We start from the raw sequence: 26922 nt of genomic DNA, 5'->3' as shown, positions 1-26922 counted from the left end.
TCAGAAGCCTCCAATCCACTTCCTAAATAAATCTAACATCAGTTCTATGCTTCAGTTTCCTCAAAATGACAGTAGTTAATGCCTATCTACTCTTTTAGGATGGAAGAATTAAAACACACACACACACACACACACATAAAAATCCTACATGCTTCTTAGAAATGCTTGCTATAAAACTCAAGGAACTACAGTATTATTATTATCACCTTGTATCAAGTTTTACTGCTACTTCTGAATCATGCTACTGAGTTTCAAATACAAATCTGTGGTCTTCCATCAGTGGTTACAATCTTCTATATAATTCTGTCCTGATAACTTGTGCTTCCCCCTTCAAAGATTTACTCTACTGATCCCTGGCCTGAGAATTTATTTAGTCCCTTCTCTCCCAAAGAAACTGACAGAAGTCACACCACCGCAGTTCCTTGTAGACAAAACGTGAGACGATTCTCCTTTTTACTTGAGGAATGATAACTATACAATATGCAAAATAAGGAGACACACTTGCTATACTCTCTACTTTCTACTTCCCACAACACAAAACCCGTGCGGTTACCTAGAAAATCCAAAGGTTTCTGACAATATAACTGTAACAATAACTGTGTCATAAAATTATCGGATCTAAGGCACAGAAAAGAAAAACTTTATCGAGTTTGCAAGAAATAACCCTGACTCCTCGAGCTACTTTTAGGAGCGGTTAAGGGTTTGTCCCTTCTTAGGGCCTGTGCCATGTCTTTGAAAAAAAGTGGCCTGGGCCCAAAGCACGCCCGGGGCAGCTCTGCAGCCCCATGGGGACCCTCCAGAGCAAACGTCTGCACCCAACGTTGCAGCTCTCGATTCAGACACACCCCCTCCACCCCGCGTTTCAGAGGAGGTGTGGGCACTCAACTCCTTCACTGGGGATAGGGGGACCGGAGGGAGGGCGGGCCCAGGCCTGAGCACCCATTTTGGAGGATCGGGGAGCTCGGCCCTGCAGGCTGTGCGATCAGGAGTGGGGGAGTGGTGGGCGAATCCGTGGGAGCAGGGAAGGAGGCAGGAGGGAGGGGGGTCTCTCTTATGTTCGGGGGCGAGAAGAGGAAGGCGGCGGGAAAGATTCGGTAGAGCGAGATTGATCAGTGCGAGGTATTCTTATTGTTATCTGTTTAGGGCCGGCGAGTGTGACGGCGAAGTGCCCCTCAGGACAGAGTCGGCAAGGGGTCTCCCTACCGCCCCCGTCTTGGGGGGCACTGAGGACTTGAGGGAGGCCTCCCTCCGGAGTGAGGACAGTCACTGATAAGCGATGTAGGCTGTGCCCGCCGGGGCGCGGATCCCTGAATCTCCAGCCCCGCGCGAGAGACTTGGGACCGGGTGGGAGGGGATGGAGGAGGCCCCCGGCCCGGGAGGCGGGAAAGGCCCCAGGGCTCCGGGACGGGGCGGCGTCTCCGGAGCCCCGAGTGGCAGCGGCGCGGGCCCGGCGAGCCCCGACCCTGCCCGAGCCCCTCGGGCCGCGCGCGCCCCCAGTCCCCACTCTCCGCGGCCGCCCCCTCCCCCGCAGCTCCTCTCACCTGCACATGATCCGCCATTTTGCTCCATTCATGCTCCTCTGCGGCCCCCCCTCCCCCCCAACGCGCACCTCGGCCCGGCCGCCGCCGCCGCCGCCGTCGCCGCTGCGCCTGCGCGCTGGGGGCTCGTCGCGCTGCGCTCGCGGCGTAGCGCCGCCCGGCTGCGCAGGCCCGGGCGGCAGGGGCCGCGGTTGGAGAATGCGCAGCGCCGTTGGGACGGCGTAAAGGCGCGGCAACGTCAGCGGCCCGGAGACGCGGGAGGCGGGTGGAGGAGGGAGCAGACCGGGGGGCGCGAGGGGAGGGGGCCGGCGGAACAAAGCTTTGTTTACATGATTTTTAAAGGGGCCGCGCTCGCTCCGGCGGGCCGGCGAGAGCGGCAGCGGGAGGTGGCGCTGCCTTAGCTCATCGGCTTGGCGAGGGCTCCCGGGGGGACCAAGACCTATCCCCGCCCAGACCCCTGCACCTGACGGATTCCTCCCTGCAAAAGTGTCCTCACGTCGTGCCCCTCACCCGGCTGCGGCCGTGCCACTGCTGTAACACCACACCACACCACACCACACCCCCGGGGGTTCTTCCGGTGCGCCCACTGCCCACTTAGGACGCCTGCATTATTCTTTACTTTCCACTGCCGACGAATTTGTGTCCTTCTGGATTTCTGCTCCGGTGGACAGGGGTCATTGCTCTCTCATCCTAGGTTTTACCAGCAACTCAAATCTCCTTGTTTCCATTTATATCCTTTTCTCCACGCTAAACATTCATGGAAATAACCGCCAAGTAATGGTAATGATGGATACACGCAGAAGGCACGGTTCCGACCTTCCCCAATAAATTGTCATCTTAGTCAGCTGTCTAGGCTGCCTCCTAAGAGTGGTCAGAAGCTGCGGGAGGTGGTAGGGGGGAGAGATTAAGGGATTTTAGGACCCCTGGGCTCAGTCTTGAGTGGAAAAGCCATCCCTCTGGGTGAGGTCAGGTAAGGCCTTGCCTGCTGAGACCAATTCTAGTCTTTCCCACTTGGAAAGATAGATCCTGTTTTCCATTAGATCCCACTCTGGCTTCCAGTCATGGTCCCCAGATTAAATTTTATCTGAATTCTGAGAGTATAGGTTGTATGTTAGTAGTAATGACGCACACTTTCTGTTAAGGATCAGGAGGACTGGTGCTCAGCATTCATATCAACCTTCGTCCTCCTCCGAGTGTGTCTTCCTCATTCGCAGAGGTAGGACACCTAAAAACTACATTACCCAGACTTCCTTGCAGCCAGGGTTCTATATGCAAGTTAAGCTCAGTTAAGTTCAGTCGCCCAGTCCTGTCCGACTCTTTGCAACACCGTGGACTGCAGCACCCCAGGCTTCCCTGTCCATCACCAACTCCCAGAGCTTGCTTTCAAACTCAGGTCCATGGAGTAAGTGATGCCATCCAACCATCTTATCCTCCGTTGTCCCCTTATCCTCCTGCCTTCAATCTTTCCCAGCATCAGGGTCTTTTCCATTGAATCAGTTCTTCACATCAGGTGGCCAGAGTATTAGAGTTTCAGCTTCAGCATCAGTCCTTCCAATGAAAATTCAGGACTGATTTCCTTTGGGATTAACTGATTTGACCTCCTTGCAGTCCAAGGGACTCTCAAGAGTCTTCTCCAATACCAGGAAAGCATCAGTTCTTCAGCACTCAGCTTTCTTTATAGTCCAACTCTCACATCCATACATGACTACTGGAAAAACATAGCTTGACTAGACAGACCTTTGTCAGCAAAGTAATGTCTCTGCTTTTTAATATGCTGTCTAGGTTGGTCATAGCTTTTCTTCCAAGGACCAAGCATCTTTTAATTTCATGGCTGCAGTCACCATCTGCAGTGATTTTGGAGCCCAAGAAAATAAAAGTGTGTCACTGTTTCCATTGTTTCCTCATCTATTTGCCATGAAGTGATGGGACCGGATGCCATGATCTTAGTTTTCTGAATGTTGAGCTTTAAGCCAACTTTTTCATTCTCCTCTTTCACTTTCATCAAGAGGCTCTTTACTTCTTCCTCACTTTCTGCCATAAGGGTGATGTCATCTGCATATCTGAGGTTATTGATATTTCTCCTGGCAATCTTGATTCCAGCTTGTGCTTCATCCAGTCCAGCATTTTGCATGATGTACTCTGCATATAAGTTAAATAAGCGGGGTGACAATATACAGCCTTGTTGTACTCCTTTCCTGATTTGGAACCAGTCTGTTGTTCCATGTCCAGTTCTAACTGTTGCTTCCTCACCTGGATACAGATTTCTCAGGAGGTGGATAAGGTGGTCTGGTATTTCCATCTCTTTAAGAATTTTCCATAGTTTGTTGTGATCCACAGTGTCAAAGGCTTTGGCGTAGTCAATAAAGCAAAAGTAGATGTTTTTCTGGAACTCTCGCTTTTCCAATGATCCAGCAGATGTTGGCAATTTAATCTCTGGTTCCTCTCCCTTTTCTAAAACCAGCTTGAACATCTGGAAGTTCATGGTTCACATACTGTTGGAGCCTGGCTTGGAGAATTTTGAGTATTACTTTGCTAGCGTGTGAGATGAGGGCAATTGTGCAGTAGTTTGAACATTCTTTGGCATTGCCTTTCTTTGGGATTGGAATGAAAACTGACCTTTTCCAGTCCTGTGGCCACTACTGAGTTTTCCAAATTTGCTGGCATAGTAAGTGTAGCACTTTCACAGCATCATCTTTTTGGATTTGAAATAGCTCAATTGGAATTCCATCACCTCCACTAGCTTTGTTTATAGTGATACTTCCTAAGGCCCGCTTGACTTCACATTCCAGGATGTCTGACTCTAGGTGAGTGATTACACCATCATGGTTGACTGGGTCATGAAGATCTTTATTGTATAGTTCTTCTGTGTATTCTTGTCACCTCTTATTAATATCTTTTGCTTCTGTTAGGTCCATACCATTTCTGTCCTTTACTGTGCCCATCTTTGCATGAAATATTCTCTTGATAGCTTTAATTTTCCTGAAGAGATCTCTAGTCTTTCCCATTCTATTGTTTTCCTCTATTTCTTTGCACTGATCTCTGAAGAAGGCTTTCTTATCTCTCCTTGCTATTCTTTGGAACTATGCATTCAGATGGGTATCTTTCCTTTTCTCCTTTACCTTTAGCTTCACTGCCAATTAGATTCACTTGGAGAAAACTTTGGAGACAGAGCTTTTGATTGTTGCTTCTGACAAGTCTAGCCTTTAAGATGTGGGATTTTTCTGTTTTTGTTTTCCAACGTTTCAGTATCCAGTTCTTAGCTCCTTGAGCGTACAGAGCAGGGGTGGTGGGTCAGGTGCTTCCTTGCTGTCTTCTTGGAGTGATGATTGCAATGGGGTAGACTTCCAATTCCCTACTTGCCTGATGGAGTAGAAATAACAGCTCCCTGTGGGGTCAGACCCAAATCCTTGCCCACCAACAACCCTCCCCACACCTGTTTCTCTCCCTCTATCTTCCCCTTTGCAGTAAATGATAATCTAGTGTTTCAACAGTCCCTCATAGCCAGTCCACATGCAAGTCAAGTACACACCCAAATCTGGCCACTCATCTGCATCATTACTAACGTCCTGATCCAGACCACCATCAGTTTTCTGCTGGGCTCAGATAATGGAATCCTTGCTTTCTTTGCTTCTGATCTTGCCCCTTGACAACCCATGCTCCCTATAGCTGCAGAACACCCTTTTAATATCATAAATCAGATCATTCACATTCCTGCTTTAAAATCCTCAAGTGAACGCCCATTGCACTTAGAATACATTCGGAAAAAAAAAAAAAGAATACATTCCGAATCTTTCCTGTAGCCTGAAAGGCCATGTGATAGGACCGTCTGTCCCCGGTCCCCTCTGGCTTGCAATGCTCTGGTCATTCTGTCCGTCTTGCAGTTCTTCACGTTAAGCTGTTCCTGCCTAGGGGCCTTTGCCCTTGAAGGAACTTCTGCCTGCAGTGTTTTCCCCTTAGATCTTCAAGTGGCTGGTTTCCGTATCACTGATGTCTTAGTTCAATTGTTATCTCCTCAGAGAGGCTTTTCTCACCAGTTCTATAGAAAGTTGTCCCCTCCCCCCATCACTGTCATACTTAGAGCACTGATCATAGTCTGTTTTAAGGTATTTACATATTTAGTTTTTTCATCATCTGAGTCTCCAGCTAGAAAGAAAAGTCAAGAACTTCCCTGGTGGTGTTGCAGAGAAGCCAACTGAGTCCCTGTTGGAAACTTTCTTTGACTTGCTTTTTGTTGCTTTTGTTATTATAATCATACTTAATAGCTTGCCTCAGAGGACCCTGCCCCTCTGCTTGACTGTAAACTAAAGTGCCTTTTTTCAGCTCATTGAGAGCTAATCTGTCCCTGCCCACCTGTGAATAGAAGAGATGAACACATCCTTTCCCAAGGCTTGCAAAGCATCTCCAAGAGGTGGTGCAGTGGTAAAGCATCAGCCTCCAATGCAGGCGACTTGGGACTTCTATCCCTGGGACAGGAAGATCCCCTGGAGAAGGAAATGGCAACGCACTCCAGTATTCTTGCCTGGAAAATCCCATGGACAGAGGAGCCTGGCAGGCTCCAGTCCATGGGATTCCAAAGAGTTGGACATGACTGAGCATGAGCACACACAACAACCCTTTCCCGAGCCTGGCCAATTCCCTTGGAGGTGTTTTGCGAGAGGGAAGACCCAAACATCTTTACTTCCCCACTGCCTTTCCCTCTCATCTGTCTTTTGACTTTAGTTCCTCATTGCTTTCTCTCTGATCTATAAAAGAACTTGGCATCCAGACTTGGACAAGATGGTTATTTTGAGGCACCTTTTCCTCAAGTCAGCCGGCTCCCCAAATAAAGTTGTATTCCTTGTCTCAGCACCTTGTCTCTCGGATTCATTGGCCTGTCGTGTGGCAAGCAGAGTGAGCTTGGACTTGGTAACAGTGGTCCATTGATTCATCCTCCCACTGCAGGGGGCCTGGGTTTGATCCCTGGTCAGGGAACTAGAACCCACATGCCACAACTAAGAGTTTGCATGCTGCATCTAAAGATCTCGTATGTTGTGACGAAGATCCAAGATCCTGCCGCAATAAGACCTGGTGCAGCCAAGTAAAGAAATGTTTTTAAAAAGAGAAGGGAACCACAATGAAAACAGGGAAGGGGACAACAGAGGATGAGATGGTTGGATGGCATCACCGACTCGATGGATATGAGATTGAGCAAGCTCCGGAAAATAATGAAGGACAGGGAAGCCTGGCGTGCTGCAGTCCATGGGGTCGCAAAGAGTTGGACAAGACTGAGTAGCTGAATAACAACAGCAAATGTCTTGTTTATGCCCTGTCCCTCCTACCTCTGCACAGAGGAGATGCTCAAAAAAATAACTTTTAACCTGAATTCTTCCTATCTCAGTCTCATCCTAGGGTGCATTTGGGGCTCTCAGGAGAACATTAAGGAGTTTGAACATTAAGGAGTGTTACGCCAATGTTAAGTAATATTATTATGTTAATAATGATATACTTAATGGAGAGTGCGGACTAGGAATAAAACTCAAGAGACAGATCCTTCCTCCCCCACTGACAGGAACAACTGGGGTGGGAGAAGGCAGGATTGCTTTTACAAACACTCCCACTCCTGGAGTTGGTGATTGACAGGGAGGCCTGGCATGCTGCAGTCCATGGTGTCGCAAAGAGTCGGACACAGCTGAGCAACTGAACTGAACTGAACTCCTCCCCCCACAACTTATTTCTGTGCTCAGTCCTCCATCATTCTCCGGCCCCCACCAACTCCCTGCCCACCATTCTATACCTTCTTTGCTGTTGCTTCTTTGCTGTCCAGAGCTGCCTTTGGGGTAGTACTCCCCTTTCCAGCCCTCCCCAGCCATTCATCCTCTGGGGGTTGCTTAATCTTTAAACCTGCCCAAGGAATCAGTCTCTTCTGCTCCTTCCTTTCTAGCTCCCAAAGACAAGCCCAGAAACCCTTTTGTATTAGAGATTTAGTTGCTCAACACTGATGAGAATAGTAACAAAAAGTTGCCAGGTTCTTAGAGCCCTGATCTCCAGATCTGTTCCTAACTCCAGCTGAGAGAAACCATTGTAAAGGAAAGGATCCTGTGGCTTATACCAAGGCACAAATGAGGTGCGGGGTGTCCCTTTTTTGCCAATAAAAGCAAAAAGGAGTCTAGGGGCACCCTGCCCTCCACTTATGCCTTTTTGTTGCTTTCTTTCCCTATCTTTGGTGCCTGGGTCATCTAAGGGCCTCTGGTTCTTTGCCCTTCTGCTGTGTTCTTTTGGGTCCCTGCGCATAGGGTTTGCCTGTGGCCAGGCAGAAAATACTGGGGTTAGTACTTTCTCTGCAGGGTCCCCACAAGTCCTGCCAGGAAAAGTGGGGGTTGCTCTGAGTTCAAGCCTATGGCAAACAGACACAGGAAAATAACTTTTCCTGCTCCCGTAGGCAAGGGATGGTACGGAGCGGGGCGGGGTATGCAAAATTCCTGGGCTCAGTGTTTAGTCGCTCAGTCGTGTCCAACTCCTTGTGACCCCATGGCCTATAGTCCGCCAGGCTCCTCTGTCCATGGGGATTCTCCAGACAAGAATACTGGAGTGGATTGCCATGCCCTCCTCCAGGGGATCTTCCCGCCCAGGGATCGAACCCAAGTTTCCTGCATTGCAGACCGATTCCTTAGGGTCTAAACCACCAGGGATTAAATAGTAATTTCCTGGTAATCTGGCAAACTCGGGCTCCCCCCTGTGGTTCTGAGTGGAATGCGTCCAGTTGACCTTCGGGGAAAGTGATCAGAGAGGTGGAGGGGAGGATCCTTTGTTGTCTGGCTACTTAGTCAGGTCCGGTCCACCCACCAGCGACTTCAGCATCTCAGATCTTATGCCAGGCCTACTGCATCTGAATCTGCAACCGGGTTTGCACATTAGCGTTTGAAAGGCACTTCTCTGACAACCCCCAGGATGGCCTTAGAAGCCCTTCTTTTCTCACTCCCTAAGGAGATGCTGAGTCATCCACAGTCCATGCAGCCCCTTTGTAATGCTGCTTCTCCTAAGGCGTTGGAGAAATGGAATTGTTGTTATTTACTCACTAAGTCAAGTCTGACTGTTTTGCAACCCCGTGGACTGTAGCTTGCCAGGCTCCTCTGTCCATGGAATTCTCCAGGCAAGAATACTGGAGCAGAATGCATTTCCTACTCCAGGGATCCAACTCATGCCTCCTTCATTGGTAGGTGGATTCTTTACCACTGAGCCACCAGGGAAGCCCAGAGAGATGGAATAAGCCACCTACTTCCATACTCTTAACCCCTTCTCAAGGCGTTTTCCCCCTTCACCAGCATCCTTGGTTCCCCTTTGGTTTCTGGATTCAGCTGTTCAAATCCAGGCAGCTGGACTGAGTGTCATGAGCTTGCTTTACGTGTCTTAGTCCTCTCCTCCCAGAGCCCATAATGCTCATGTTTGGAGCTGTTTTGGTAAAGCACATGGCATGTACAGCAGAAGATCTGAGCAGCGCACTGCTCTGCTCTTCTTCCCAAGATGACCGAACCCCTGCAGTAGAGGAAATGGCTCAGTTACATAAACACCCATTATGGGGTTACCCCAAGAGTGCTAGTCTAATTCTCTGGTTTTCCCAATATTTCCACACTATGCCTCTGTCAGATTGCTTCTCTAAACCATTTGGCCCAAAGTTAGATAGTCTCTGAGGCACTTAGATTTCCCCTAAGCCATATATCTTCTTGCATGGAGTCTAGACTTTGTTTGCATGCTAAGCTGCTTCAGTTATGTCTGACTCTTGCGGTCCCATGGACTCTAGCTCACCAGGCTCTTCTGTCCATGGAATTTTCCAGGCAAGAATACTGGAGTGGGTTGCCATGCCCTCCTCCAGGGGATCTTCTGGACCCAGGGATCCAACTCACGCCTCTTTTTCCTCCTGAACTGGCAGGCAAGTTCTTTACCACCAGTCGCATCTGTTGTTGTTGTTCAGTTACTCAGTCGTGTCTGACTCTGACCCCATGGACTGCAGCCCACGAGGCATCCTTGAGGTCAGCAATAAAAAGACTGTTCAATTAAAAGATCAGTTACCCTGGTACTTCCTCCTCTGGCCTTGTGACTTCAGGAGACTTGCAAACAGGTGGGTTCACACCTGCCCTTCCTTCTTCCAAGGGTAGAAAGTGTGTCTGTAGACTGTGTGGACCTGGGACCTTTGCTAACTGTGAAGCACATTTGATAACCATGAAACTTTTTTTTTTAATGTGAGAGTTTGCTATTGTAACTTATAACCTCCAGATAGAATTCAAGTGTCTTTACAATGCTCACAAAGGTTGAAAAGAAGGTGGTCTCCAACAGTTGAGATGTGCTTGGGGAGTGTAGCTCGCTTCAGTGTGGAGACATTCATGTTTCTAGAAGCTCAGGAGGTGGTGTGTGTGTGTGTCATTGTGGGGGACAGGGAGTGTCCCCACAGAGGGAGACCATTTCAGCAGAGTGTGTGAAAGTACTGAGGCTAATGTGTCCAGTGTGCATGTGTGGCTCAGCTCCTGCTGAGCTGAGAGACCTGGTTTCCGGTTTGATGGCCTTGAACCTGTCCTCAGCCCTTCTGTGAGCCTCAGTCTCCTCATTTTTAGATGAGCATGTTGGGCTGGTTGATTTCTCAGGTGTCTCCTAGCTCCATCATGCTAACCATCCAGCCTGAGCATGGCGGAGCCTTTGGCTCCTGGTTTTACAGTCAAATTTTTGTTTCTGGGTCTCTGTTCCAGAGGGCCATCCACCCTGTGTCGGTGACTCCCTCCTGCTGGCCTCTGTCCCTGAGCTGCGTTCAGTGAAATGCTAGAGTTGGGCTTTTTGGAAATTCTCTCTTACTCACTGAAAATGCAGGAAGCTTGAATGTGAAACTCACTCGTCAGAAAGAAAACACACACACAGAGCAAGAAACCACAGGGCCTATCGGCCTGTCGTCATCGAGCAGCCGAGAATAGTGCAGAAAACTCTAGGCAGAGAGGAAATGAACTTGAGAGAAGGGGGAACCTAGGGCAGAGAGGAGTGAGAGCGGGTGGGTGTGGAAGGGGAGAGCTGGCGCTCAGGGGCCCCGGGATGCTGCGAGGATGGAGGACGTGGTGGTGAAGCAGGGCTTCCTGTACCTCCAGCAGCAGCAGACTTTTGGGAAGGTAAGAAGAGCACCGTTGGTCTGGGGCTGGGCTGAGAGGTGGTGGAGGGTGGGGTGCTAGCGACTCCCCGGAGAGGAGAGGAGGCCCTGGAATGTTCCAAAACCCTTATGGGGTGATGGAGACTGCCATCTACCATACTGGGTGCAGAACACAAGCTTGGGAGGGCTCGTTCCTTAGCAGCCGCTTGCTCCCTTGAGCAGCCTCCACATCATGGCCTTTGCTGACAGCCGTGACCCCAGGAGGAGGGGATACCAGAGGACTCTGACTCTTTCTTGTTCTGTGGCGACTTCTCCTCACCGGGACACATTGGGAAGGACTGGACTGCACAGTGGAGGGGATAATTCGGGATGGCCGTGGAGGTTCCTTCCTCCTTTCCTGCCCAGTGGGGTGCGTTTGGCTGCTTTTGAACTTGAGTCGGGTTCTCTGGGAGCCAGGCCCCCATTGTGTCTAAACTCCTTTTCATTCTTTTGGCCTCTTTGAATAGGGAAGTCCTCCTTCCCTCAGGGGACCCACCCCAGGGTTCCTCTCTCTCTCTGTCCCTCTCATGGCCTCAGGCCACGAGTCAGGAAGGTTCAGGAGCGTCAGCAAGTTCCTGGGGACAGGGCCTTCTGTGGGGCCTCATGCAGAAAGAGGAGCTCCCCAGTCTGGGCTCTCAGGCTGCCCTCCTCGCCTCCTCTGGGCTTCAGGACTCACATGCTTTCTGCCTCTCACCTGGGATTCCCTGCGTTGAGCTTACCCAGTCTCCCTGCAGTTGTCATCATGGGGCTCACCCCTGTGCCTTTTCTTTTTTTCTTGCCTCTGGCTTCCTCCCTGCTGTCACTGGAGGTCTCTTTCTGGGTCACTTGGGGTGCATCTTCAACGCATACTAACTCTTAAGGCCTGTGTTAAGCCCTCTGCCTCCTTGGGTCTCCTGTGATCTTCCCCTACATCTCCCCCTGGGGTCCTCCTCTCCCCGCTGGTCACCATCTCTCCATCTGGGGCCAGAAATGGCGCCGGTTCGGGGCTGCACTGTATGGAGGTTCAGGCTGCGCACTGGCCCGGTTGGAGCTCCAGGAGGGCTCCGAGAAGTCGCGCCGGGGAGAGGCCGCCCGGAGAGTGATCCGCCTCAATGACTGTCTGAGGGTGTCTGAAGCCAGTGGGGAGGCCAGCAGCCCCCGGGACACCAGCACCTTCTTCCTGGAGACCACGGAACGCCTGTACCTGCTGGCCGCCCCCACCGCTGAGCGTGGCGACTGGATACAGGCCATCTGCCTCCTGGCCTTCCCCGTGAGTCGTCCAGGGCTGTAGAGAGGATGTGGGGCACCGGGTGCCTGCCGAGGGCAGGTGTTGTGCTAGTCAAGGTCAGGATGCTGAGGGTGGTTCTTTGGTGGGGTGTGGATCCCAATTCAGAATAAAGATGGGGGGGTGGGGGGTGGGGGTAGCAGACTGAGTGCATTTTGCAAGAAAGCTTAGGGTGGCCAGAGGTGGGGCTGGAGATGGCGATGGTGGTGAACGTTGGGCCTTCTCCCCAGGGTCGGCGGAAGGAGCTGTCAGGGCTGGAGGGGAAGGGTGGCCGGCCCCGCATGGAGGAAAATGAATTGTACAGCAGCGCGACCGCAGGTGAGGGGGCCCCTGCTTCTCCCCTGGCTGTTCTCTCCAGGGCGTGGTGGGGAGGAGGTGAGAGTTGGCCGGCAGCCGGCCCAGTCTTCCTGCCTTGTGGTTGCCCCCGGCCCCAGCCAGCCCCTTATCAGCCGCTCCTCATCGCTTCCGGCCAGGCCCAAGGTTGGGGAGGCTGGCCTGCCTTAAATGTCAACCCTTCACCCTTGGCCCGCTCCCTCTGATCCAGGCCTGGCTGAGGGACCCAGGTGAAAGTGCTGGTTTGGAATTCTCCCTTGATGGGACCTGAGCAATCGTCTGTAAAAAGAATGATTTCCCTTCTGTGGATCTTAGGTGTCCTGCAGCAAGGGAGCTTTTTGCTCACAAGGCAGTCCTCCTCCTGTCCTCTTGTCTAGCGCTCTGGGGACTGCCTGGGCGGAGCAGGAAGACACAGGGCAAGGGGTGCATCCAGGCTCCACCCCTTGGAGGGCCCCCCGACCCCCCATGGCCTCGGCAGAGGGTGGGTAGGCAGGGAGAGCTGGGGAGGTGGGGTAGCACCTGCAGGTGTGGCAGGAGGGATGGGGAGGCAGCTGGGTTGGGGCGAGCAATGAGATGGAGGAGACAAAGCTGTGACTCTGGCGACAGGAGCAGGAAGGATGTGGCCACGGAGGAGTCGGGGTGCTCGTGGCTAGGGCACGATGCCTCCTGGGGGAGGGGGTGGGGGTTCCTGGCATCTTGGGGAGTCTGACCTGGCACAGGGCAGCTAAGCCTTCAGAACACAGGCACCAGGGTCATGGGGCCACCGATAATACTTTTCTTCTGGAGACCTGGCCTGCTTATTTAGAGCGGTGGTGAATAATCCGCTTGCTAATGCCGGAGACGCCAGAGACTTAAGTTTGAGCCCTGGGTCAGGAAGATCTCCTGGAGAAGAAAATGGCAACCCATTCCAGTATTCTTGCCTGGAGAATCCCATGGACAGAGGAACATGGCGGGTTATAGTCCATGGGGTCACAAAGATTCGGACACAACTGAGTGACTGAACACGCACACATACAGAATTGAAAGAGGTTGGCTGTTTTTCCCATGAACTGTGTCTCCTCCCCAGGGACCCCCCGAAAGGAGTTTGCTGTGACCATGAGACCCACAGAAGTCAGTGAGAGGTGCCGGCTCCGGGGATCCTATACCCTCCGGGTTGGGGAGAGTGCCCTGGAGTTGTGGGGCGGCCCCGAGTCGGGCACCCAGCTATATGAATGGCCTTACAGGTTCCTGCGACGCTTTGGGCGGGATAAGGTGAGCAGGGGCTGCCAGGGGTAGGGCAGAGGAAGGATGAACTGTGAGAGAAAAGAGAGTGTCAGGGAGAGGGCCGAGGGACCCTCAAAGGAAGAGAGAATGGAGGAGGGAGAGAAGATGAGACGAAGACCAGCAGAAAAAAATCAGCCCAGCCCAGGGGCTGGAGGAGAGAACCGGGGAGGGAGACACGGAGGTGGAGGTGGGGGGAAGGAAAGAAGAGGAAGACCTGGCTGGGAGTAGCGGGCGTGTGGAGGTTGAACTCTATGCCAGTCTTCATACGCTGATGGATGGAAGGAAGAAGGAAAAAGGAGAGGGGTTTGTTTGTAAGAAAAGACTTGGAGAGGAAGCAGCTTGGTGAGAAGGTCAAGCAGTTCCCCGGCTGGAGGGAAGTTGGAGGTGACGTGTTTGTGATTGGAAACTGGGTATAGGAGCAGCTGGCCTCCCAGTAATAGGCTTTCTCCCCCACCCAGGTAACCTTTTCCTTCGAGGCTGGCCGGCGCTGTGTCTCAGGAGAAGGCAACTTTGAGTTCGAAACCAGGCAAGGCAATGAGATCTTCCTGGCCCTGGAAGAGGCCATCTCTGCCCAGAAGAACGCCGCCCCTCCTGGGCCCCAGACCCAGCCAGTCCCAGTCCCTGCGGTGCTGCCCCGGCCAGAGAGCCCGTACGCCCGACCCCACGACTCGCTGCCACCACTGTCGCCCACCGTCCAGGTGCCCACGCCCCGGCAGCAGCGTGGACTAGAGGGAGAGTATGCAGTGCCCTTCGATGCAGTGGCCCGGAGCCTGGGGAAGAGCTTGAGAGGCGTCCTGGCTGTTCCTCCCCAGCCCCCAGCCGACCCTCTGTACGACAGCATTGAGGATCACCCGCACCCACGACCCGACCACATATACGATGAGCCTGAGGGGATGGCTGCCTTGGCCCTGTATGACAGCCCGCAGGAGCCCCGGGGTGAGGCCTGGAGGAGGCAGGCCACAGCCGACAGGGACTCCAGTGGCCTCAAGCATGGCTACATAGTGGGACAAGACTTCGCCGCCTCTGACTGGCCACAGGGGACCGAGTATGACAATGTTATACTCAAGAAAGGCCCAAAGTGATGGAGCGTGGAGGAGATGCGATCCCCATGGGACGCCAGCACAGGAGTCCTGTCCATGTGTGGCCAAAGTTAGAGGCTGGTGAGAAGGAGCTGGAGTGGCAGGCAGGCCTCCTCTTCCAGCTTCTGCTGGTGACTCCTGGCCACTGCATCCCAGGAGCCCTGCTCTGCTCCTTCTTGAACTCTCAGCTTGACCAGTTTAGTCTGGTCCAAGGAATTGTCCCCTTCAGGGCATGCAGCATGAGTCACCATCTGAGGGCAGGAAGAGTGCCTGCGGAGACTGCCCTTCTCCTACTCCTTCTCCACTTCCTCTTCTTTTGCCACCCCCGCCGGCCTAAGTGGAACCTCCGGCATTTAGAGGACAAAAGGATGTCAGCAAATCGCCCTGGTTCCTCGGTCTGTGTGGGCCACCTTTTCAGGGGACAGCCGTGGCCCAGGCATGCAGGAGCATGGCTGCTGCTTTCTGCCAGTTTTGGACTTCCCTGTGGCATTAAACGTTTCAGAAATATTTCTGTGCAACATGAGAGTGTGGGAGGAGGGGATGGGACAGGCATGGCCCTGCTGGGGGTGGATGCTTCGACTGGTCACCACTGACACCACCTCTCCCAGCAGCAGGATCCTCTCTGGGCATCAGCTGGGTCCCCACATCTGGCCAGAGGTCTCCGCAAGTCAAGGCACTCCGGGAAAGATGCTAAACCCATTGCTAGGGTAGGGTCACCACCCCCAAAATAGTGAGGAAGCTGTGTGTGTGTGTAAACCTGGAGTGGAAGACAGGCCAGAGTAGAAATGGGACTCATCCCTTGCCTTTCTAAGACTTATCTCTTTGTCTGTAAATTGAGGGAGTTTCTCCATTTGGGCTCTGAGAGCCCTTCCTGTTCTGAAGTTCTGTATTGGCCCTTATGTTTCTACTGGGTTGGCCCGAAAGTTCCAACCCAGTATTTCCCTGCAGGCTCTGTGCAGTCTCCTTTCATCAAAACCTGCTTTCATGGAAAGGGCTGTCAGTATGTTCCTGCTACTGGCCAACTCAGCCAGTATTACGGGGTACTGTCTGTAAAGCCTCCCTTGGCCTCGTGATGCTTATAGTCTAGAGGTGGGCTGAGATGAGGACACAGATGTCTATCACAAAAGGGGATGTAAGTTTCACAAGAGGAGAACGAAAGCTTGGGAGTCAGGGGAGATAGCTGTTCTCTAGGGGACCAAGAAAGGCTTCGTATCAAACACGGCACTTAAGGTGGCCCTTCAAGGGTGGGAAGGGATATGAAAAGAGGATACTGGTAGAAGAATGTGAATGGAGGCATTGGGGGAAGTATGTACATGCTCAGAAAAGAGTTCTGTAAGAATGGAGGGGAAGGTAGGAGGGAGGTTCAAGAGGGTGGAGACATATGTATGCCTGTCTGCCTGCTAAGTCACTCAGTCATGTCCAACTCTTTTCGACCCTATGGACTGTGGTCTGCCAGGTTCCTCTCTCCATGGGATTCTCCAGGCAAGAATACTAGAGTGAGTTGCCATTCCCTTCTCCAGGGGGTCTTCCCAACCCAGGGATCAAACCCGTGTCTCCTGCGCTGCAGGCAGATTCTTTACCACGGAGTCACCTGGGAAGCCTGGACGTATGTACACTTATGGCTGATTCATGTTGATGTGTGGCAGTAACCAACACAATATTGTGAAGCAATTATCCTCCAATTATAAATAAATAAATAAAAATGGAGGGGACATGGGGCAATCTACTTGAGAAGGCAGATTCTAACCCTGCTATGCAGGAATTTGTACCTAATTAAAGGGGAAGGAGGAATGACAAGGCTTTATTTTTTAAAACTTATATTTTAAAAAATTTCAAACACACACGAAAGTGGGAGGAGTAGTGTAATAAATCCCCATGAATCCATTAATTACCTTCGAGAGTTATCAATACGTGGCCATCACACTGACAAGGCTTTTAAGCAGAGAATCCTATAGAGCTCTGTGTTAGGTCAGTCAGCTGTCGGGTTACTTGGAAGATAGACTGATGCCCCAGTGAGCTGAATTGGAAGGGGAAATTCAGAGAGACTGGGGGTCCAAATGCTGTGGAAGAGCTAGGGCTTACGGATCTTGGAGTCACATTGGATGTGGAACACAGAGAAATGGGGTGTTGCGGAGAGATTTGGGTTTGCGGAAGAAGGTGAGCTGAGTTTCTGACAGTTTAAGGCTAAGATGGCTTGACTCTCTGGAGAAGGGCATGACAACCCACTCCAGTATTCTTGCCTGGAGAATCCCAGGGACAGAGGAACATGGGGTCGCAAAGGGTCGGATACGACTGAAGTGACTGAGCACCCATGCACCCACGCATGGGTTTACTCCATCCAGCTAGAGGGGTCCTAGCAGCAGCTGGAAATGGGCTCCAGAGCGGGGAGGGAAGCAAGATAGAGACCAATGGGCTGCCCAGCTTCGCATGTGGGTTGTGGGCACCTTTGATCTCAGCTCATGCGTTTGCCCCCTTTTAAAGGAATTTGAGGCAATGGGTGAGCAGGCTGGAGACAGAGAGGAAAGTCATCCAGGAACCTTGACTCTTGCCTGCACCAAAGGACTAACCCGGCTGTCATCACCTCATCTCAGCCTCAGAAGACACTGGAAGCAGGAGTTTCAGTAGTTCCCTCTCCAGATGAGGGGTGGGAGCTGGGGCCTTCTTAGGCAAGGATGGTGGTGGTGGTTTGGTCCCTAAGTTGTGTCTGCCTCTTATGACCCCATGGACTGTAGCCCGCCAGGCTCCTCTGTCCATGGGATTTCCCAGGCAAGAATTCTGGAGTGAGTTGCCATTTCCTTCTCCTCTCTGACCCAGCGACCCAGTGGTTAAACCCGCGTCTCCTGCGTTGGCAGGCGAATAGTTAACTGAGCCACCAGGGATGTCCCTTTTTCAATTTCCTCCTTTTTCAATTTCCATGAGTGCTTGGGACAGACACCCCAGCTCAGCCCAGCAGGGGGCAGTGTTAGCCTGTGGAAAAGGCCACTGGGGGCTTAAACCCTAATCCCGTGAGGGGGCTTGGTCCTACAGAAGGGAACGTCAAGATTTACTGCTCAGAAGAATGGGGGGATAATTGCAAGGATCTGCATTTCAGAGCTGGTACCTTCAGATCCTCAGAGTCCCTCTTGGAGGACTGTGGACCCAGCCACCAAGAGGTGTGGGGCCCCCAGCTGAAAACTGCTTCTCTCCTGGCCTCTCCCCTCTCTGCTGAGATCCTGGGACTTTGGAGTTTTTCCTTCTGAAGCTAGCTTTGCTCGAAAGGGGAAGTGGTAGATTGGGGCCCTGGGGAAAGATGGGGTGAGAGCTGGTGGGGGCAGGGGAGCAGAGCATTTGGGGAAGTGGGAGGGGCCACGAGAGTCCTGAGAATGCTGACTAAGCCCACGGGGTCTTTCTCAGATGTGACCAGATGGGGTAGGTCCTCCAGAGAGCCGGGTCAGCCCATCCCCAGTGGCACCGTCACCTTGGACTTGGGCCTTGTTCCCTAGTTGCCACCATGGACCAGCCCCGCTCTGTACCTGTGTGGCTCCTGAACAGAGTGGTTGTACAGGAATGGCTTCATGCAGGCGTGAGCCTCAGGGATGAATCTCTGCAAACAGAAACACAGAGGTGAAGCCCTTCTTAAAGTATTTCTCTAGCAGCCTGTTGTCAAAGAGCCAATTCATGGATGAGGAAACGGCCTGGTCTTGAAGGGGACAGGGCAATATAAGACCAAGAGACAGCTCTGTGACAGCTGCCAATACCATGAGATGTTCTGCTGTGACCAAGGCACTTAGAGACTGCTTTTATTTGCTAATTACTATGCAGAGGTGGCATCAGGGTGGGCGAGAATGGCGTCAGGACTGGTGCCCAGCATGGGCTTCCCTGGGGGCTCAATCTGTAAAGAATCCGACCGCAATGCAGGAGACCCGGGTTCCATCCCTGGGGTTGGGAAGATCCCCTGAAGAAGAAAATGGCAACTCACTCCAGTATTCTTGCCTGGAAATTCCTACGGACAGAGGAACCTGATGGGCTACAGTCCGTATCTGTGGGGTCACAAAGAGTCAGGCAGAGAGCCCAGCATACATAGAGATGTATACATAGATAGGTGTAACTGTGTGCGCGCACACACAAATATTACATAGCATTCCTGTTTCTTTGTTTTCCTCTTTGCCTCCCTTCCCCCCCACCCCACCCCAGAGCATAGGACCAATATGTGGGGTGTGTGTGTGTCTGTGTGTGTGTCTGTGTGTATGCGTGCACTTGTTGACTTCTGGTCCATCCCATAAGCCTGCTCCCAGGCTATGCTGGGGTGACCAAGGTCCTCTGGTGGATTCCCACCTTGGAGCTTCAGAATAAACCGAGACCCAGATTGTCGAGGCCTCTCTGCTCACTCAGTCTCCTCCCTGCTGGCTGCACTCAAGCTGTTGCTGCCACCACCTTTCAGCTGTGATGCTAACCAGCCTCCTGCCTCATGGGCGCTGATTCAATTAGCCAAGGTGCCCACCTCCTGCCAGGGCCATTTATAAAGTCAGCAGGGGCAGCTGGAGATCTTAGGGAGGGAGGGGTTGGGAAGAGATGGGAGGGAGATCAGTGAGCTGGGAAGGGAAGATAGAGGTATGAGGGGGATCTGGGAAGGGGAGTCTCATCTGGTTAGGCATCAGGTTGGCTTCTCCCCTGGTGGGCTGTATGTTACTGGCCTGCCTCACTCCTCAGCTCCCAGGCCCATCCCATGCCAGCCAGTGCAGAGCAAGACCATCTATCTCCAGGCTCCAGCCAGGCCTGCCTTTTTCCTCTGTGCTCCCTGCCAGCCCTCTTCTTTTCTATTTATTATTATTATTCTACAACATGTTTATTTTTAATTGGAGGATAATTAGTTTACAATGTTGTGTTGGTTTCTGCATACATCACCATGAATCAGCCATGCATATACATAGGTCCCCTCTCTCTTGAACCTCTCTGCATCTCCCACCCCATATCACCTCTGTAGGTTGTTACAGACCACCAGGTTGAAAGAATACTCTTCCTGACACCAGACCCTAGATCTCTGGGCCAGAGGCGGCTGGCAGGTTACGGAGGGAGAAGCAGGGTCTGAGGGATCTGTGGGGGAGCTGGAGCCCATAGCTGTTAAGTAATTCTGAAACCTGCAGCCTGGGACTGGCTCAGCCTTGGGCTTCGGTGTCTGATCAGAGAGGGCTGGGTGGTGCCTGAGGTGTGCCTGAGGGGACTACAGCTTTTGGGTAATAATAATGTTCTTGAGTTTGTACAGCTTTCCCTTATTTATAAAGTGCTCTGGGGGCAGTTAGGTGTAGTTGGTTAGACACACATACTGTAGCCTGTAAAGTGTGTGTGAAAGTGAAAGTGTTAGTCCCTCAGTTGTGTCTGACTCTTTGCGACCCTGTGGACTGTAGCCCACCAGGCACCTCTGTCCATGGGATTGTCCAGGCAAGAATACTGGAGTGTGTTGCTATGCCCTCCTTCAGCGGATCTTCCTGACCCAGGGATCAAATCCAGGTCTCCTGCATGGCAGGCAGATAACCCGCATTCAGATTCTGACACTGCTCCTGCTGGCCGTGTGTCTTCAGGTGACTTCTCTGTGCACCTGTTTCCACATCTGTAAATTGGAGAGAGTATGTTTCTCAGAAGCTTCTTGTGAAGACTGAATGGATGGATACACAGCTCCTAGACTGGTGCTGGGATTACAGAGCTCTGTCTTCTCTACGACCTTCTTTTACCTCCCAGGGGCTCTGACAGGTGGGTAGGCAGAGATGTCGTTTCATAAGCCAGAGGCTGGAGGCCCAGAGAAGCTGAGTCGTTTAGATTTGGGGTGAACTCAGGCTTCATTGACATGGGAGGGCCTGGCTGGGATTCTGATGAGAATGAAGAAAACCAGAAGAGCATTCAAGGAGAGGGCAAGGAACAACATCAAAAGCCTTACAGCCTCTGGCTAGGTGGTTCCTAGTCGGCGGGCTTCATCCACCTGGGCAGAGCGGGGCTGGCCTGCGCTGTGAAGCCCAGAAATGGAAGCGCTTGGGAGGAAGTTTCTTCCTAGACTAGAAGGCCTGTGGCTTGAGGCAAGGCGGAGGGCAGAAGCCACAGGGGAGATGGCCTCCCCCCATCTGAGTTGCTCCATCCCTGCTGTGGCCTGGCAGCTGGCACACCTGGGTGTGGGGGCAGGCTTCAGCTGGGTAGAAGCACCTGGGGGGCCAGTTAGCACAGCCTGCCAAGGGGCGAACATGTTGTGATCACACAGCCCCGGGGCCACTGCCCTGCAGGAGCAGGAGGAGGCTGGCAGGGGGTAGGCAGGAAGGAGGTCCGTGGTCTCTCCCACTGGACTGCAAATGTACTACGGGCAGGATTAGTTTCTTTTCTTTTTTTCTTAAGTTTATTTGGCTGCTCTGGGTCTTAGTTGCAGCATGCTGGATCTTTTAGTTTTGGCATGTGGGATCTAGTTCCCTGACAAGGGATCGACCCTGGGCCCCCTGTATTGGGAACACAAATTCTTAGTCACTGGACCACCAGGGAAGTTCCAGGATTCATTCTTAACTTAATTCATCCTTGTACTCCCATTACCTAATGCACTTCTGGGCACGAGGTAGGCGCAGATTAACTATTTTAGGATGGAAAGAATAAATGAAGCCCACTTTACTTGGGGGTGGGGGTGGGGGTGGACACAAATGGTTTGTGGAGCCCTAAGAGGACTCCCCCTCCAGAAAGTTTCCTTCACTAACTCCAGGAAGCCTATCATCAGTGTTTTGGTCCAATTCCTCTTCCCTAAACCTCTCCCAGCAAAGCTCTTTTATTTATTTATTTTTATTGGAAAAGAACATGATGCTGGGAAAAACTGAACACAGGAGGAGAAGGGGATGACAGAGGACGAGATGGTTGGATGGCATCACCGTCTCGATGCACGTAATTTGAGCAAACTCTGGGAGACAGTGAAGGACAAGAAAGCCTTGTGTGCTGCAGTCCATGGGGGTCGTAAAGTGTAGGACACGACTGAGCGACTGAACAACAACAGCAACAATGGAAATTTTATGTTTCAATTTTTCATTTTATTTTTTAATTTATTATTTTGGCTGTGAGGCTGGTGGGATGTCAGTTAGTTCTCTGAACAGGGATTGAACCCTGGTCATAGCAGTGAAAGCCTGAAAGCCCGAATTTCTAACCAATTGGCCACCAGGGAACTCTCCAGGCCTCTTTTAAAATGCATTTGCCCTGGAGCAGGTCTTTGAGGGACCCACTAACCATTCTTGGGAGAGAGAGTGTGGAAGGCCTGGGAATGGAGAAGGAGGTCCCTGTGGTGGCAAGAAGGAGTGCTGAAGGGGAGAGGCCTGGCCTGAGTCTGGGGTCGTGGGCTGGTTGGTGCTATGCAAGCTGGCAGCCAGGCCTACAGGTGCAGGAGCCACAGGCCGGCCCTGGGCATGGGACACACTTTTTTTATTACTTAAATTTATTTGTTTTTAATTGGAGGATAATTGCTTTACAATATTGTGTTGGTTTCTGCCATGCATCGACATAAATCAGCCATAGGTATACATATGTCCCGTCCCTCCTGAATCTCCCTCCCACCTCTCACCCCATCCCATCCCTCTGGGTTGTCTCAGAGCAACCGGTGTGAGCTCCTTGCGTCATATGGTAAATTCTCACTGGCTATCTGTTTTACATATGGTGTATTTTACATATGGTGGTGTTTGGACCCCATGGACTATAGCCCACCAGGCTCCTCTGTCTCTGGAATTCTCCAGGTCAGAATACTTGAGTTACATATAGTAATGTGTATGTTTCCATGCTACTCTCTCAATCATCCCACCGTCTCCTTCCCTCACTGTGTCTGCAAGTCTGCTCTCTATATCACTTCTTGGCAGACCAGACTCTGACTAGAACCCTGAATTGACGGGTTTCTCCCTATTTCTGTCCCCTGTCTTCCTGGGCCACCTCTCCATGCCGCAGCCTCACTCCCCCAAAGCCAGCACCCTGGGATGCTGGGGCGAGGGGTGCAGAGGGGAGTGTGGAGCTGAGAAACTCCTGTCTGCTAACACTTCTAGGACCAGAATGTCTGAGCCAGAAAAGGGCCTTAGCTCTCCTCTTGCCTGAGTCCTTATCTTCCACTTAAAGAAACTGAGGCCAAGTTAATTCTTAAATCCCTCTCAGATGTATTTACATTTTATTAAAATTTGCTTATGGTTGTGCTTAAGCCACAGGAACAAATAATTACTGTTGACACTGGCGACACCCACAGGGAGATCATATTTGGCCTTTTGGGTGGATGGGGAGGGACAAAGCGGAGGGGACTCCTGAGTCCCTTACTCTATTATTTCTGAGCAAGGCTTTCTTTCCTTCTCCAATGTCACTGTGGCAAGTCCTCAAGCAAATGCCCAGGGGTATGAGCCAGAGGCCCAGATTAATCAAGGGCAGTATAGCTTAGACTTGCTTTTGAAATGTGGTGCTTGGAGAAGACTCTTGAGAGTCCCTTGGACAGCAAGGAGATCAAACCAGTCAATCCTAAAGGAAATCAACTCTGAATATTCACTGGAAGGACTGATGCTGAAGCTGAAGCTCCAATACTTTGGCCACCTGATGCGAAGAGCCAACTCATTGGAAAAGACTGATGCTGGAAAAGACTGAGGGCAGGAGAAGAAGGGGGCAACAGAGGATGAGATGGTTGGATGGCATCACCAACTCAATGGACATGAGTTTGAGCAAACTCTAGGAGATAGTGAAGGACAAGGAAGCCTGGCCTGCTGCAGTCCATGGACTGAACAACAACAGCAAACCGCTTAGACTGAGGCTGTTTTTGTTAATTTTCTGCTGGTTACCTCCCTGGTCTGTACAGAAAGGGCCGCTCTATGAGCCTGTTCCCTTTCTGGTTTCCTCCAATAACTATACCCCACTCCCCGCTAGTCCTTCTCCCATGGTATCCTTGACCCTCATCCTCAGGGGCAACTCTCCTGCCTAGACAACTCCAGAATGGGGTGCAGTTGCCACTTCTGGTGCCCAGGCTCCTGTTACACCTATAGACAGAAAAGACTTGATCCATGAGTGAGGATAAGTTTAGGTCAGGGGAGAGGCTGATGGAGGGTGGAGAGGCAGGTAGGATTGGAGTTGGGGGTTAAGATGTGGACAAGAGAGGAAATAAACTGAGATGGAGAGTGTGTGGGGAAGCAGAGGTTCCAGTGGGGTGGGAGGAATGGATGGAGGAGTTATTTAGGGTAGCTTCCAGAACAACAGCTGGGATAAGACCACCCTGCCTGGTCACTGGGGATGGAGAAGCATCAAGAAGCTGCAGCTTTTGAAAAGCAGAGTGGTTGGTGAAGCCAGGTTCCTGTGTTGCTGGGTGCCCTGGGAGGTTGGTTGTTTCAAATCTGGGGTTATGCCTGAGAACCAAAGAGAAAAGCCCTGGTTCTCTCCAGGAATGTTGGCTGAGGAGGAGTGGGAACCTGGCTGGCTCTGGGATGGGAGATGGTGCTGGAGGAGGGATCAAGGGGATCAGGGGAGCACGGCCAGGCAGGGTAGGCTCCGTTGCAGAGTAGGGGCATAGAGCATTCAGCAGGCTTTTGTGGGCAAAGGCTGGGAGGCTTGTGTTGATCTTGTAGAAGTCAGATAGATCACTCAGGGCCAGGCATCCAGTGTGCATCCAGTAGGGCCAGCGCAGACAGAACTGACAAGCCAAGCCCATCCTGAGCTTAAGACAGAGCTCGGGCCACCTTTCTGTGGGTTGTTTGGACCTTCAGACTTTGTCAAACTCCTGACAGCCAAACTGAGCTCTCCTGGTCCTGCCTTCTGTTTTGGCTGACCCAGCATAGGATCCTTCTTCCCAGTAGACAGGACAGATGTGCCTCCTTAAAAAAAGATTAAAAAAGAAAATCCCTTTGAGTTTGTTGATGGTGAAGGCAGCAAGGCCAGCCATGGTGTAGAGGGCTTGGTGCCTGGGGCATCTTTTCTTGTTCAGTATCTCTGTGTCCTTATCCTCCATCTGTCTATAAAGAGGAATGCTAGACTGAGCACTGAGCCAGGAGCTCTAATCCCAGCTCTGCCCTAACTGGCTGTGGGCTGTGGGATGCTGGGCAAGTCTCTTCCCCTCCCTGGGCTTATTCTTCCATGTGGAAGATGATAGAGCTGGATTAGAAGAACTTCAATGTCCCCCTTAACTCTATTGTCCTTTGTTTTGGGGAAATCTTCAGGACAGCAAGGAAGCAGAAATGACTTTGACAAGAGGGAGTGTAGAAAATACAGCTTCAAAGTCTTAATTTAAGGTGTAGTGGGACCTACTGCTGGGATTCAAAAATGTCTGGAGAACTGGTGAGAATGGGCGAGAATGGGTCCCCTCCTGTGAGGGACAGAGGCACCTCTTAGGAGAGGACTTACCTTATAGAAGGGGATGGCATTGCAGAATCTCTGTGCATGCTTGTGCAGGTTGAGCAGTGAACAACTCTAGGAGGTGCCATTTATAATGAGGGCTCAGGTGAGCCTGACATGCTTGACCGTGGAATAAAGCACAAGCTGTGAGAGAGATGGGGTGCTTTGAGGACTGTAGAGTGTCTACAGGGCCATCGTGTACAATGGCACAGGCTGTGCACCGTACAAGTGCAGGCAGCACCATTCACAGAGACCACGGTGGAGCCATCTATCTTTAAGACTTGTTTCTCAGCATCCCTGATTTTACCTAAAGCACTGGCTGCATGGTTAGTCATTCTAAAGTGGAGGCTGAAACAGAGAAGGGAGAGGGAGTGTTTCCTTGTTTTGCTACAGGTTGCCAAGCACTGTCAGCAGATCCAAGGGCTCAGTGGCTTAAGGTTTTCTTTTTTTTTTTTTTGCCATTTACAACATTATGGATGGACCTGGAGCGTACTAGGCTGAGTGAAATAAATCAGACAGAGAAAGATAAATACCTTATGTTATCACTTGTATTTGGAATCTAAAAAATGAAACAAATGAGTGAATATAACAAAACAGAAACTGACTCACAGATATAGAGAACGGATGAGTGGTTATTAGTCAGGAGAGGGAAGTGGGGCGGGGCACTACTGGGGTAGGGGAGTAAAAGGTTACAAGCTGCTATGTATAAAATAGATTAGTCACAAGGATATATTGTACAGCACCAGGAATAGAGCCAATATTTTAAAATCACTTTAAATGGAGTGTGATCTATATTGAATTACTATGTTGCACCTAAAACTAATGTAATATTGTAAACCAACTACATTTCAGTATTTAAAAAGTGCAGAAGCAGAAGACATAGGCGCGGTGGTCTCAGTAGGGGTGGTATCAGTGCCAGAAGACAGAGAGCCAGCACCTGAGACAGCTGTAAGCAACACCTGGGAGGCACTTTTCATGGACTAGGGTCCTTCATCAGCAGATGCCTGCATAGGCTGTGAAATCCTGCTTCCCCTTACTTGGGTTTCCGTGATAGCTCAGTTGGTAAAAAATCTGCCTGCAATGCAGGAGACCCCAGTTCTATTCCTGGGTTGGGAAGATCCCCTGAAGAAGGCAAAGGCTACCCACTCCAGTATTCTGGCCTGGAGAATTCCATGGACATATATAGTCCATGGGGATGCCAAGAGTTGAACACGGCTGAGTGACTGTCACTTTCACTTTCCCCTTACTTGGAAGCTGGCTGCAGAGCTGTCCCTCAGTCCATCCACCTCTTCCCTCTCCCTGGTCCCAAGTTGGGCTCACTCTCATTCAGATATTAGGAACCTCTATCTCCAAGTCTAAACCATCCCTATTCTGTATGGCTGTCTTTCCTGCTTCTCTCAGCTGTAAACCTGATCCACTTAGTTCTTTTCACAAAAGGAATCATGAGAGGAAGACTATAGATTTTATTATTTATTTGTTTTTAAATTTTTTGGCTATACCCTGGGACATGTGGGACCTTTGTTCCCTGACCTGGGATTGAACCCACATCCTCCGCGTTGGAAGGCAAAGTCTTAATCATTGGACCACCAGGAAAGTCCCCAGAAGGAAGACGACAGTTTTAAGGAAGTCACAGTCAGCTGTGGAGGCTGCTGTGTCACATTAGGCCACATTGTGTCAAGCACGTGGGTGTGGGTGTGTTTGGGGGTGTTGTGACCATGGTGCCTCTCTGGGGCACAGGGCTTCCTTGAACCCAGGGCATTCCATATTCTCTCTGTTGGTCTCCAAGAAGTGGGTGTTGTTTATAGTTTACAAATGAGGAAACTGAAGTTCAGATTTCAGTCTTGCCCAAGGTCAGCAAGCTCCCATGTGTCTGTGTTGGACTCAGTCAAGCCCTCCGCAGCCTGCCAGAGCTCCCTGCATGGTGGGGTGGCGCCAGGCAGCTGCCTTCCAATGCTACTCACTGCAGTCCCT

At 51.4% G+C, this 26922-nt stretch overlaps 1 protein-coding gene across 1 annotated transcript; it reads left to right on the top strand.

Moving 5' to 3' along the window:
• Positions 1-10561: 10561 nt before the first annotated feature.
• DOK2 (docking protein 2) lies at positions 10562-15115 on the top strand. The gene is made up of 5 exons (XM_055580257.1): positions 10562-10663; positions 11648-11929; positions 12175-12262; positions 13344-13528; positions 13999-15115. The coding sequence occupies exons 1-5, from the start codon at positions 10601-10603 to the stop codon at positions 14620-14622; spliced, it is 1242 nt and encodes a 413-aa protein (XP_055436232.1). The 5' UTR covers positions 10562-10600; the 3' UTR covers positions 14623-15115.
• Positions 15116-26922: the final 11807 nt, after the last annotated feature.

The sequence above is a fragment of the Bubalus kerabau genome, chromosome 4, assembly GCF_029407905.1.
Source record: "Bubalus kerabau isolate K-KA32 ecotype Philippines breed swamp buffalo chromosome 4, PCC_UOA_SB_1v2, whole genome shotgun sequence".
NCBI classification, from domain to species: Eukaryota; Metazoa; Chordata; class Mammalia; order Artiodactyla; family Bovidae; genus Bubalus; species Bubalus kerabau.
The sequence above is the reverse complement of the archived record's forward strand: the minus strand, read 5'-3'. Positions and strand labels throughout refer to the sequence as shown.

What these genes read in the sequence shown, in the direction of transcription:
- DOK2 (XM_055580257.1), top strand. Translation starts at nt 10,601, where the DNA reads ATGGAGGACGTGGTGGTGAAGCAGGGCTTCCTGTACCTCCAGCAGCAG. An exon ending in AGCAGCAGACTTTTGGGAAG is followed by an intron (nt 10,664 to 11,647) that starts GTAAGAAGAGCA and finishes ATCTGGGGCCAG; the next exon opens with AAATGGCGCCGGTTCGGGGC. An exon ending in GACGCTTTGGGCGGGATAAG is followed by an intron (nt 13,529 to 13,998) that starts GTGAGCAGGGGC and finishes TCCCCCACCCAG; the next exon opens with GTAACCTTTTCCTTCGAGGC.